At 37.2% G+C, this 13795-nt stretch overlaps 1 protein-coding gene across 15 annotated transcripts in view; it reads left to right on the top strand.

The window, feature by feature from the left end:
• LOC105480072 (MLLT10 histone lysine methyltransferase DOT1L cofactor) overlaps window positions 1-13795 on the top strand; it is a 219205-nt gene that overhangs the window by 82749 nt on the left and 122661 nt on the right. For 14 of the 15 annotated variants that reach the window (XR_011608212.1, XR_011608213.1, XM_071070398.1 and 11 more), the window contains 3 exons: window positions 8265-8368; window positions 10713-10806; window positions 12970-13065. Coding sequence is in view for 13 of the 15 variants with exons in the window: in XM_071070398.1 (XP_070926499.1) it covers window positions 8265-8368; window positions 10713-10806; window positions 12970-13065 (294 nt within the window). In the remaining 2 variants the exon portion in view is untranslated. The remainder of the gene's footprint in view (window positions 1-8264; window positions 8369-10712; window positions 10807-12969; window positions 13066-13795) is intronic. The other variant, XM_071070403.1, reaches the window with a different exon arrangement.

Genomic DNA, 13795 nt, shown 5'->3' with positions numbered 1-13795 from the left:
AGACTTGAAAATAGTTCTCTGTGGCTTGATATTCTGTTCCCTAGGCCCATTGACATGGCCTTACCCCTTGGTCCTGGGTTGGCAGCCTGCCCTTTTTTTTTTTTTTTCTTATGCCTACTTAGTTCCTATTTTTTTTTCCTACCTTTTTAATCTTAAGTACAGATGCTTCTTGAGTTATGATGAGCTTACATTCTAATAAGGCAGGAGGATTATTTGAGCCCAGGAGTTTGAGGCTTTCGTTTGTGATTATTGCACCTGTGAACAGCCACTTCACTGCAGCCTAGGCAACATAGTGAGACCCCATCTCTAAAAAAAGAAAAGAAAGAAATATACCTTACTGATCTAACATTTTGGCTTAGCCTAGCCTACCTTAAACATGCTCAGAACACTTACATTAGCCTACAGTTGGGAGAAATCATCTGGCTACACAGTACACTGGACAAGCAAGCATTGGTTGTTTAGTCTCATGATGGCATGGCTGACTGGGAGTTGTGGCTTGCTGCCGCTTCCCAGCATCACAAGAGAATATTGTACTATTGTGTGTTGGGTTTGCATCATGGTGGTAAAGTTGAGAAACTCTAAGTAGAATGATTTTAAGTTGGATACCACCTACAGATACTTTCTAGTATACCATTTTAATTTCTTTTATTTTTCATTTTCATTTTATTTTATTTTATTTTTGAGATAGGGTCTTGCTCTGTCACCCTGTCTGGAGTGCAGTGGCACTGTCACGGTCACTGCAACATCAACCTCCCAGGTTCAAGTGATCCTTCCTGCTCAGCCTCACAAGCAGCAGCGACTATAGCCATATGCCATCATGCCTAAGTTTTTTATTGTTTGTAGTGACTGGCTATGTTGCCCAGGCTGGTGTCAAACTCCTGGGCTCAAGCTGTCCTCCTGCTTCAGTCTCCCAAAGTGCTGGGAGCTACAGGTGTTTGGCTTACTGGCCTGGCCTTTCTTATGTTTGAGATACATATATATCTCTCAACTCACTCACATTGAGATATATATATATCTCTCAATCTCGACTCACTGCAGGCTCTGCCTCTGGGTTCACGCCATTTTCCTGCCTCAGCCTCCCAAGTAGCTGGGACTACAGGGGCCTGCCACCACGCCTGGCTAATTTTTTTGTAGTTTTAGTAGAGACAGGGTTTCACCGTGTTAGCCATGCTGGTCTTGATCTCCTGACCTCGTGATCTGCCCACCTCAGCCTCCCAAAGTTTTGGGATTACAGGCGTGAGCCACCGTGCCCGGCCCTTTATGATTTTTATAACGATTTTTCTTGAATTATTTTCTTAGTGGTTGTTGTAGGGCTTACTATCTTTATCTTAACTTACTTTACTTAATTTTAGTAAGATGTATAAGCATATCTTTTTTTTTTTTCTTAAGCATATCTCATTTTATTGGGCTCCTTTTTATTGTACTTCACAGGAATTGCATGGCTTTTTTCTTTTTTTACCAAATTGAAGGTTTGCGGCAACCCTGGAGTAAGCAAGTCTGTTGGTTTCATTTTTCCAACAGCATGTGCTCACTTAGTGACTCTTTGTCCCTTTTTGTTAATTCTCATAATATTTCACACATTTTCATTATTATATCCGTTATGGTTATGTATGATCAGTGACCTTTGATGTTACTTACTATAAGGTGAAGTTAATAAATGTTGTATGCATTCTGACTGCTGTACCAGCTCGCTGTTCCCTCATCTCTCTCTACTCTCCTCAGGCCTCCCTGTTCCCTAAGACACAACAATGTTGAATGTAGGCCAATTAGTAGCCCTTTGACAGTGTACATAGTCACCTAGGAGCTCTGATGAAGATGTACAAGAAAATGTTCTTTTCATGCCTGCTAACACAACATCCATCCTGCAGTCTCTGGATCCAGGAGTCAATTTGACATATAAGTCTTATTTAAGAAACACATTTCGAAAGGCTATGGCTGCTATATAGAGGGTGATTCCTCTGATGGATCTGGACAAAGTACATTGAAAATTTTCTGGAAAGAATTCACCATTCTAGGTACCATTAAGAACATTTGTGTTTTGTGGGTGGAGGTCAAAATATCAACATGAACGGGAGTTTGAAAGAAGTTGATTGTATCCTTCATGGATGACTGAGAGATTCAAGACTTTGATGGAGGCTGCAGATGTGGTGGCCAGTGGCAAGAGAGCTAGAATTAGAAGTGGAACCTGAAGATGTGACTGAATTGCTGCAATCTCATGGTCAAACTTCAGTGAATATCTTCTCATAGATGAAGAAAGAAAGTGCTTTCTTGAGATGGAATCTGTTTCCTGTGAAGATGGTGTAAACATTGTTGAAATGACAACAAAGGTTGTAGAATATGCCCCTATACTTAGTTGATAAAGTGGCAGCCAGGTTTGAGAGAATTGACCCCAATTTTGAAGAAATTTTACTGTAGGTAAAATGCTGTCAAACAGCAGCGTATGCTACACAGCAATGTTTTATGAAAGGAAGAGTCAATTGATATAGCCAACTTTATTGTTAATTTAAAAAATGGCTAAGAGTGGTAGTTCACACCTCTAATCCCATCCCTTACAGAGACACTAGTATTGCTTGAAGCCAGGAGTTTGAGACCACCCAGGGCAACATAGCAAGACCTTGTCTCTACTTAAAAAAAAAAAAAAAAAGAAAGAAAGAAAGATAGTGAAAGTGCCACAACCACCACCTCAGTGAGTCAGAAGCCATCAACTCTGAGGCAGGAGTTTTTACCACCAAAAAGATAAAGACTTGCAGAAAGCAGTATTCTCCTGTAAAGCTCCATTGTCCTCCTCCGCCTTTTGCTGTTGTTATAATAAACATTATATATGTTAAAAACTCAACAATATGTTGGTAAACTTACTGTTTTATATAATATGTGCTTTTTTTTTTTTTTTGAGATGGAGTTTTGCTCTAGTTGCCCAGGCAGGAGTGGAATGGCGCGATCTCGGCTCACCACAACCTCCGCCTCTTGGGTTCAAGCAATTCTCATGCATCAGCCTCCTGAGTAGCTGGGATTATAGGCATGCGTCACCATGCCCAGCTAATTTTGTATTTTTAGTAGAGACAGGGTTTCTCCGTGTTAGTCAGGCTGGTCTGGAACTCCTAACCTCAGGCGATCCGCCCACCTTGTCCTCCCAAAGTGCTGAGATTACAGGCATGAGCCACCCCTGCCTAGGTATTAATTATTCTTTATAACTTTGACCCAATCTTGTTTCATTGTATTGTCATTGTCACATTGTTACATTTGTATATGTTACAGTCTTGGCAATACAATTTGTAGACATTGTTTAATTCAACTATTTAAATTAAATAGATAAGAGAAGAATGAAGAAGAAATACCTAATCACACTGTTTTACTTCCTACATGGTCTCTGTCAGAGCTGTTTGTTTTTCATGTAGATTGCAATTACTGTTTGGTGTCTCTTGATTTTAGCTAAAAGAATTTCCTTTAGTCTTTCTTTTTTGTCACATCTGGAGCAAGAAAATCTCTAAATTTTTATTTTAAAATGTTTTATTTTGCCTTTATTTTTGAAAGACAGTTTTGCTAGTTATAGGATTCTTGATTTACAGGTTTTTTTTCTTTTCTTTTCTTTTTTTTGGGTATTTTGAATATGTTATTCCCCTGCCTTCCGGCCTCCATAGTTACTGATTGGATCTCAGGTGTTAATTTTATTGTATTTATCTTACATGTGGCAGGTCATTTTTCTCATTCTGTTTTAAGAGTTTTCTCTTTATTTTTGGCTTTTTTTTTTTGAGACAGAGTCTTGCTCAGTTGCCCATGCTGGAGTGCAGTGGCACAATAAAGGCTCAGTGCAGTTATTGATCTCCTAGGCTCAAGCCATCTTCTCACCTCAGCTTCCTGAGTAGCTGGGACTACAGGCTTGTGCCATCATGCCTGGCCTGGCTAATTTTTTTTTTTTTTTTTTTTTTTTTTGAGACGGAGTCTCGCTCTGTCACCCAGGCTGGAGTGCTGTGGCCGGATCTCAGCTCACTGCAAGCTCCGCCTCCCGGGTTCACGCCATTCTCCTGCCTCAGCCTCCTGAGTAGCTGGGACTACAGGCGCCCGCCACCTCACCCGGCTAGTTTTTTGTATTTTTTAGTAGAGACAGGGTTTCACCGTGTTAGACAGGATGGTCTCGATCTCCTGACCTCGTGATCCGCCCGTCTTGGCCTCCCAAAGTGCTGGGATTACAGGCTTGAGCCACCGCGCCCGGCCTTTTTTTTTTTTTTTTTTTTTTTTTTTTTTAAAGTAGAGGTGGAGTTTTGCTATGTTGCCCAGGCTGGTGTTGAACTCCTGGGCTCAAGCGATCCTCCTGCCTCAGCCTCTCGAAGTGTTGGGATTGTAGGCATGAGTTACCACTCCTGGCCACTTTCATAATTTTTAGTGTGGATCTCTTTGTTTTCATCTTATTTTGAGTTTGTTGAGATTTTTGGATGTATAATTTTTTTTTAAATCAAATTTTGGAAGTTTTCAGCACTGGACTTTCAAATGTAGTTTCTGTCTCCCTTTCTCTTCTCCTTCTGGTTGTTGATACATATGTGCATTTAATGGTGTCCCACATTTTTTTCAGGCTGTTCTTTAGGTTGTATAATCTAAGAAAAAAACTGTCCTTTAGGTTATATAATCTGTATTGATCTCTTCTTAAGTTTGCTAATTTTTTTCTTCTCCCAATTCAATCAGCTTTTGAGTGTTTTAAATAAAATTTAAACTCTAGATTTTCCATTTGTTTGAGGTCTTTATCTCCTGAGTCCAACATCTGGGCACTCTCCAAAGACAGTTTCTCTTCCTGTTCCTTTTTCCTGTGTGTGTTCTTTATTTTTAAATTTTTGTTGAATACCTATTTTAGGTAATATAGCCTGTCTGGATAATGATTCTTTTTCTCCTTGTATGTCTTACTATTGTTTGTTTGGTCATTTATTTGCTTAATCACTTTGCCAGACTGATTTTCTGAAGTCTATTTTTCCAATGGTATACACCCTCAGATGGCCCTGCTCAAACAAATGTAGGACCCACTTTCCCCCCACCATTGCCCCATTTTTTTAGCTTTACCTCCTAGGATTGCCACACCTTGGGGCCACATAAACCACTTATTGTACTTAACCTTTTAGCCAGTTATATTTTCACCCTTTCCTTTTGGAGGTGATTGTTGCTTAGAGACTATTTTCCAAGGATATCAGAGGTTATTTTCCAGTCATTTCTTAGAGGGTGTACAATTGAGCTTGTACACAGTCTTTTGACCATTAGGTATGAATGTGATTTTGCTTGGAAATTTGACTTTTGAGGAATTGCCCCTGGGTCAGAGTAACTAATTTTTCAGGCAGTTTTTGATCAGAGGTTGTACTGTAGCCCCTTGAGCTTTATTGATTGATGCATTTGTATTTGGCTTGGGGAGTGCTTTTAGGTAGGTCACAAATCCTGATACAATTTCTCCCCATTGGGCGCAGCCAAGTTCATGTGCACAACATTCTAGAACCCCAGGGATGAGTGTGATCCCAGGAGGGCCCTTCTTGCTGTCTTTCTCTCGTTCACTCTTTTAATCTTCTGGCTGTTCAGTTGTTGTACTTGTTTCTCCTTGTAACTATCATTCTTGTCCTAATTGCTAACAAGTCTCCATTGTTCGGTTTTTTCCCTCTGACTTTACTTAAATTGTAGTGAGTACACTGGAAAATAGACTTCAGGTACTCTTTATTAGTTTTCTTTTTTTTTCTTATTTGTTTTTGTTTGACAAATCATAATTGTATATGTTTGCAGAGTACAGTGTGATGTTTTCACACACACGCACACACACAAATTGTGAATTCTCCATTATTTTTGACAACACCCTTAAGCATGAACTCTAAGCCCGTTAAAAAGCAAAGTCTGTCCTCTCAAGTAGAACTGCTGAATTCTTTGGTTCTTACAGTCCCCTTAAGTGTACACCCTCTGCCCTGCTGCTCTGGAACTGGGGATGGGATGAATGGCCTTCTTCTGAAGAGATACTCTTGCTCTACAACAGGGTATTGAGAGAAGGGAAGGATATGATAGCTTCTTGTTTTTTCAGTTTGTTTCTCATAATATGGAACTTTCCACTCTACTAAAAGCTGGGGCAGGGATGATAGGGCCCTAATATTCTTGACTTTTTATGAGGATGGGGATCTGTGAATGGGAGCTACCAGGTCTGAGTTGGATCAGAGACACTGGCAGCCTGGCCCTCATAGGATGAAACTATAGTCCTAGACTAGAAGCTGAGTTGGAGGGAGCCCTCATCTTCTTGGCCACGCCATCTAGAGTGGACCATTTGTCATAGGGAGCTGTTGGTGTGGGGATGCTGGGAGCAAGTTGTGGCTTAAATGCTACAGACTCTTAGTGTCATTATTGAGATTTAGTAGATTTACTTGGGTAAATTTTTTTTCTGTATGTCAGTAGGACAATTCCAGGGACAACTTGACTGTTTTTCACCTGTGAAATGGTTACTTCTCTGGGGAGATCTCCCATTCTGGATGTTTCACTCCCTTTCTTTAAAAAAAAAAAAAAAAAAAAAAAATTATCATATTTTAAAGTTTTATGGGCTGGTTACAGCGTGAGACTCCGTCTCAAAAAAAAAAAAAAAAAAAAAAATGATTTCTATTCACTGTCCGCTCTTTGGAAGTTACTGAGGTATTTGAGGCCTCTTTTGCATATTTTCCCCAAATTTTGCCATATAGAATGTTACTGTTTCGGTGTGCTCTAATCTTTTTAAAATTTTTTTGATCATTTGCAGGAAAAAATGCATGTAAAATTCTTCCATTGTAACTGGTACTTAGAAATACTTTTATTCAGTGTGTCTAGATAGGTTTTGTTGTTATTTGGGATTTTACTTTTTAGAGATATAAAATGATGTTTGTAATTCAGTTGAGTCTGAATCCTAGTTTTTCTTTTTTTCTTTTTTCTTTTTTTTTTGAGATGGAGTTTCTCTCTTGTTGCCCAGGCTAGAGTGCAATGGCATGATCTCGGCTCACTGTAACTTCCACCTGCCTGGTTCAAGCGATTCTCCTGCCTCAGCCTCCTGAGTAGCTGGGATTACAGGCACCCACCACCATGGTCGGCTAATTTTTTTTTTTTTTTTTGCAATTTTAGTAGAGATGGGGTTTCACCATTTTGGCCAGGCTGGTCTCGAACTCCTGACTGCAGGTGATCCACCTGCCTTGGCTTCCCAAAGTGCTGGGATTACAGGTGTGAGCCACCATGCCCAGCGAATTCTAGTTTTTCCATAGAGGGGTTGAAATCATGTACCTAGTTAGATAATTAGTTTTTTGTTTTTTGTTTTTTTGTTTTACTGTGTCCTTGTAAATATTGTTGCATGGTGTTATTTGGCACCACAGTGCAGAGTGAATGAAACCATGTGGTTGTACTGAAGTTGGGCTAGGTTATACTTTATTACTATTTATAAATTAGTTTCTTTTTTGACATGTATCACCTGATCATATGCAGTTAGACATAACTTTTTATATCCTCTACTTGCAGTCTGCTGATTTTATTAATTATACACTGATACTTACAGATTGTTGTTTTTGCAATTCAGTCTTCTGTCACATGACCAGTCATGATTTTGAGCTGTGAAAAGTTAATATTGCCTGTTATTTGCACATGGGAAATGGAAGATGTCAGTCAAAGTTTCTGGGAGTGTTCATTGACTTTGTATCTCTTGGGCATTTCTGACCTACTTAGGTAAAGTATCTTCTTTTGTAGCCTACATATATCAGCTTGGTGGGGCTGAATGACAGGATTCCTCACAGACAGTTGAAATAAATGACCTAAACCTTGCTCATTCATGTAGGGCTGTTCTTTGTCTCTTAGGTCCCAACACCCTATTTCAAACTGTCTTAGATACGATTACTTCCTGCAGAGGGGAAAGATAAACATTGTTTTTACACCCTTGGTACAAGAATCAGTTTTGATGACAAGGTGTTGGGAAGAAGAGGTGTGGTAGATTGTGTCCTGGCCCGCGGCCTCGGTGCCTGGGAAGAGTCTTCCTGTCTTGCAAAGTTTGTGAGACTGATGAAGACAATGCCTTTGTGAATTTTTTTAATAGGACTATTTGTATGTCTTTGTTTATATTTTTCTGTTTGTATTATATGCAAAAATTAGATTCTTGTCCAAAATGAATTCATATTTTGAGTTAAGGTAGGTTAGTTAGTATACCTGATCTTTATTTCTGAAGATAATTGTAAAATTCTGATTCATGTTAAGAACATGTATGATTTTTGTCTTATTTTTGTTTTTTTTTGTTTTTTTTTTTTTACCCCAAGACTTGCTACATTTGTGATGAACAAGGAAGAGAAAGCAAAGCAGCCACTGGTGCTTGCATGACATGTAATAAACATGGATGTCGACAGGCTTTCCATGTAACATGGTAAGGATGTTTCCATTGTTGCACAGAACTGAACTTGGCAAATACCTTGCATGACAATCATAAGTTAAAGACTTAGATACTCAAATATTAATTATAGTAAACTTTATTGGTGTAGTTTCTCTGTTAACATTTACTTATTTGTAATAAAGATAATTCTAATAACCAAATGTATTTACCAGAGTGATTTTGCAGTAAGTGGACCCTGGTTTTGATGTCTTATTCTGTGTAAGCTTCAGTTTCATCTTATTTTAAATTTTGGTATTGATTACCTATCCTTCAGTTTGTTATTATGATTAAATGAGCTAATCTAGGTAAGCTTAGTGCAGTGTCTGAATACAAGGATTCAGTGAATGATAGTACCTCCTTACCTTCTGTGTCTCAAGTGAGAAGTAGTGTAACCATTGTCATTCTCAATATTACAATGGCGACTTCTCAAAAATTTACTTAAGATATTCTTTCATGCTGGGTGCAGTGGCCCACACCTGTAATTCCAGCACTTTGGGAGGCTGAGGCAGGTGGATCACCTGAGGTCAGGAGGTCCAGACCAGCCTGGCCAACATGGCAAAACCCTGTCTCTACTAAAAATACAAAAATTAGCCAGGTGTGGTGGCAGGTGCCTGTAATCCCAGCTACTCAGGAAGCTGAGGCAAGAGAATCGCTTGAACCCAGGAGGTGGAATTTGCAGTGAACCAAGATTGCACCATTGCACTCCAGCCTGGAGACAACCAAGACTCTGTCTCAAAAAAAAAAAAAAAAAAGAAAAAAAATATATCCTTTCAGCAACAAAATTTCAAGGGCAAAAATTATTTACAACAATATATTTTACACAATAGGTAACAGTTCCAAATAAAAAGGTCAGGAATAATCTGTGCACTTACTAATTTTAAGAATCAGTCTGTGCCTCATTGCCAGTGTAGGTACATGCTCATTTCCTGAGTTTTTAGTGTTTGATTATATGAAATCTGTTTTATACTACTATTGTGAAATGGAAAACGGTTTTTGACTTTTATAAATTCTCGTAATGACTGTACCAAATTTCTCAAAGATGAAAGTAGTTTTTGGGGTATGAGATCTGTATACTAATATAATTTTGGAATGTTAAAAGTGTGAAAGGTCAAATTGAAAAGATGATGATTAGAAACTTCAGCGTTTTGTTTTCAAAAATGAATATTCCAGGCACGGTGGCTTTTGCCTGTAATCCCAGCACTTTGGGAGACCGAGGTGGGCAGATTGCCTGAGCTCAGGAGTTCAGAGCCACCCTGGGCAACATGGTGAAACCCCATCTCTACTAAAAATACAAAAAAATTAGCCAGGCGTGGTAAAGCGCTCCTGTAATCCCAGCTACTTGGGAGGCTGAGGTGGGAGAATTGCTTGAGCTTGGGAGGCCGAGGTTGCAGTGAGCTGAGATCGTGCCACTGTACAGAATGAGACTCCATCTCAAAAAAAAAAAAAAAAAAAAAAAAAAGAATATTAGCTGGGTGCAGTGGCTAGCCTGTAGTCCCAGCACTTTAGGAGGCCAAGGTGGGAGGGTTGCTTGAGCCCAGGAGTTAAAGAGCAGCCTGGACAACATAGCAAGACACCTCATCTCTACGAAAAATAAAAACAAAATTAGCCAGGTGTGATGGTGTACTCCTGTAGTCACAGCTATTTGGGAGGCTGAGGTGGGAGGATTGCCTGAGCCCAGGAGGTCAAGGCTGCAGTGAGCTTTCATTGCAGCACTGCACTCCAGCCTGGGTGACAGAACAAAACCCTGTCTCCGAAAAAATAAAATTGTGATATTAGGTTTCATTTTCATTTCTTCCATTGCTTTTGACTGAAAAAAGCACAATTTATGTTTATCTTGCTTATTGTGCTGTGACTTAAAGCACTTAGAGTCTTGAGTGAATGCATGTTTTCCTTGTAATGTTATGTAATCTGCATCCATGGGCTAAATACCATCACTTTAGCCCTTTAGAGGCATGGCCTTTCCGTTTGTACCTGTGACAGATTGAAAAAATAAAACAAAGTGTTAACTGATGGGGTGGAATTGAGGGGGAAGAGAATGGATCTTAAACTTAATGTCTATTTGGAGACATAAAACATGTATACATCTTCATCCTAATAGAGATTGTATGAAGAGTTTGTTTTAAGCCATAAACATAACTTTAAAAAAAGATCAGTTGCAGGTTGGGATGAAATATACTTGGTTACAGCTAGAATAAAGCTTTTTTATTTTCTCATTTTTTTTTCTTAGGAGTTATATTTTCTCAGAACATGAATGATTGGAAGTAAATTTTATTTGCTTATATATATACAGGTACTGTGATTTTAGAATATCAATAATGTACTTGGCTTTTATTTTCAGCGCTCAGTTTGCCGGACTGCTTTGTGAAGAAGAAGGTAATGGTGCCGATAATGTCCAATACTGTGGCTACTGTAAATACCATTTTAGTAAGCTGGTAAGAATTTGTCTTGGATTTAATGAAGTGATTATGATTAGTGTTGACAATAGAATGACACTTTTATTTAAAAAAGCATGTAACAGTTCCTTTGTCCTTGAGTTTTTGGCTTGAGATTGTGTTTAGCATGTTCTTTATTGGAAGTAAAAAGATCTATTAATAGTAATTTTAAAAGATTTTGCTTGTTTCAGTGTATTTGTAAAGGTGAATATTCTTAAATACTCTCATTTAGAATAAATATTAATATTAGGCCGGGTGTTGTGGCTCACACCTGTAATCCCAGCCCTTTGGGAGGCAGAGGCGGGCGGATCACCTGAGGTTGGGAATTGGAGACCAGCCTGACCAGCATGGAGAAACGTCGTCTCTACTAAAAATACAAAATTAGCGGGGTGTGCTGGTGCATGCCTGTAATCCCAGCTACTTGGGACTCTGAGGCAGGAGAATTGCTTGAACCCGGGAGGTGGAGGTTCCAGTGAGCAGAGATTGTGTCATTGCACTCCAGCCTGGGCAACAAGATTGAAACTCCGTCTCAAAAAAAAAAAAAAAAAGAATATATATTAATATTGATAGTGAATGTTGGTGTACATTTAGTGAAAAAAATTAATCTGTAGGAAACTGTTTATATTTTTAACATCTTTAGTTAATTGGATTTTTGGCACCAATTATACATTTTGTGATTATCGCTTTGTTTCTCATTTTCTGCTTGATTACCATTACCCATTTACTTATTTTCATTTTTATTTACTGGGAAATAGTAAAACTGAAGTAAGGCTCTTTTGTAACTTGCTTAAAAACCTTCAGAAAAATTTATTTAAATACAACTTTGGGAATTCTTTACATTTGGTCACTGTTTGCTGTCACACAGGATCATGGTGATTGAGTTAGTAATATTTGATTGGGTGTTACATATTTGTATCCATGTTCCTTTGAAGGGTCAGTGTGTCTGATGTCCCAAGTGTCTATTTCTCATTCTTTTTAGTGGTAGATATTCATACACTGAAGATTTAAGGCTTATTTTTCTTTTAGTTTCTGATTTTTAAATTATTATATTTCCCTTGTGAATAGTGCTATTTCTTTTGAAAATAAATACCACAAGGGGCTCCTGTCTTACGAAATGAGCAGCTTAGGCCTCTTAATATTTTGGTTTTTGTATATGAATTGCTTAAGAGTGTGTATCTGTATATCCTTTGATGCTGAATGCTTTGATTTATTTTAATGACTAATAAAAATTTTGAGATTGTAAAATTGAAAATTTTTCTTCCTAGGTGTTACAAGCATAGTGAAATGTTCATTTTCTAAATGAGAGATGATATAAATAAAAAAATGGATTTTGAAGTTTGTGCAAATAGAATTTTCTTATTGCTCATTATAGACTTGATGTTATCCCATTTGATAGTTGGGAAAAATGTCTTTAATTAATAAGTTTGTATAATCTTTACATTTGCATGGAATTTGAACTTTTTAATAGTCATTTTTATCTAGTTTACACCAATTAGATGTGGTACCACCAACTTTTAAACACCTCAAATAACTCTCACCTTCATACTTAATTATGCAATGGTACAAGTATTTTAAACAGAAATGTGTGATGCTTTTTAGTAATGCTTTGAAAAATGCATGAGTCTAATACTGACATTTCCTTTAATTTTTAAATTTTTTTCTTTATATGTTCTATCAAATATAATGTGCAGGGATTATTTATTGAACTGCAGAGATAAATTTTTAGAAAACTGTATACCTTAATACTGATGGTATAAGATTAAAAGTCTTCTTGCTTTTCCTAGTGGCATAAAGTAACACTTCAAATGTTTACTTTTCTATTCTAGTCTTGGCACCCTTTTTTAATATGGCATTTTCTCTTTTTGTTGAAACTTTTTATTTTTAAGCTGATGTTGAAAATATATAGTAGCTTATTTAAAAATAGATGATCTATTTTCACACATTTTAATTAATTTACAAAAATATGGCATTAATGTTTAGATTTTCTTTTATAATGCAATGGATAATATATGAATGGTGTCTAAACTGGATTATATAGATTGAAATAGACTTTAAAAAATTTCAGTAGACATTAAAAATACTTCATAGTTGAATTGGTTTAAGCCTAACACAAAGATTATTTTATATACATATACATATATGTATATATATTTTCTTTTTTAGAAAAAGAGCAAACGGGGATGTAATAGGTCATATGATCAAAGTTTAAGTGATTCTTCCTCTCACTCTCAGGATAAACATCATGAGAAAGAGAAAAAAGTAAGTGGATTTGTTGTTGCTAAATTTGTAGCACATCTACTTAATAGAATTTTTTTTTGCCTTTTTAGATAAAATACGTTCTTGATAGTTAAATGGAAACATTGAAATATAGAAACATTTTGACTAATGAGTATTTAATGAAAGGATAGGTTTAATGCCATATTTGTGAATATGGTTTTACCCATTGCCACTGAAAATTTAGATTATAGCTTTATTGAAAGCATGAGAGAGATTTCTTGCATGTGTTACTGTGGTCATCTTGTGAAATCTTTAGGTGACTTCAGCAATAATAGTTTGTTGCTATATATTATTAACTGATTACTTCACCTGTAAGTAATTATCAGCTTTTTTCCTTTATAATAGAACAATTTTGAAGTTCTATATATTCTTGGCTATTTTTTCTTTTTCAGTGGTGCTAATGGTTTGTTTTTTCCAGTGGCTAAATGTCATATCTTTTGTTTGAGAATATTTTGTCTTTTAATTAAAACACTAAAAGCTTGCCTAAATACTAATCTGTCTTTTTCTGACTTGCCTGTTTTCCTGCTTACATTTTTACTTGCTTTATAGGAAATACTTTTTAATAAACTAAAAAATAATACTGGAAAACCATTTGTACTTAATTTGTTCATTAAGAACATATTGCCATTAGCTGAGCATGGTGGTGGATGCCTGTAGTCCCAACTACCCAGGAGGCTGAGGCGAGAGGATCGCTTGAGTGGAGGCTATAGGG

This window comes from Macaca nemestrina, chromosome 9, assembly GCF_043159975.1.
Source record: "Macaca nemestrina isolate mMacNem1 chromosome 9, mMacNem.hap1, whole genome shotgun sequence".
Taxonomy (NCBI): Eukaryota; Metazoa; Chordata; class Mammalia; order Primates; family Cercopithecidae; genus Macaca; species Macaca nemestrina.
The sequence above is the reverse complement of the archived record's forward strand: the minus strand, read 5'-3'. Positions and strand labels throughout refer to the sequence as shown.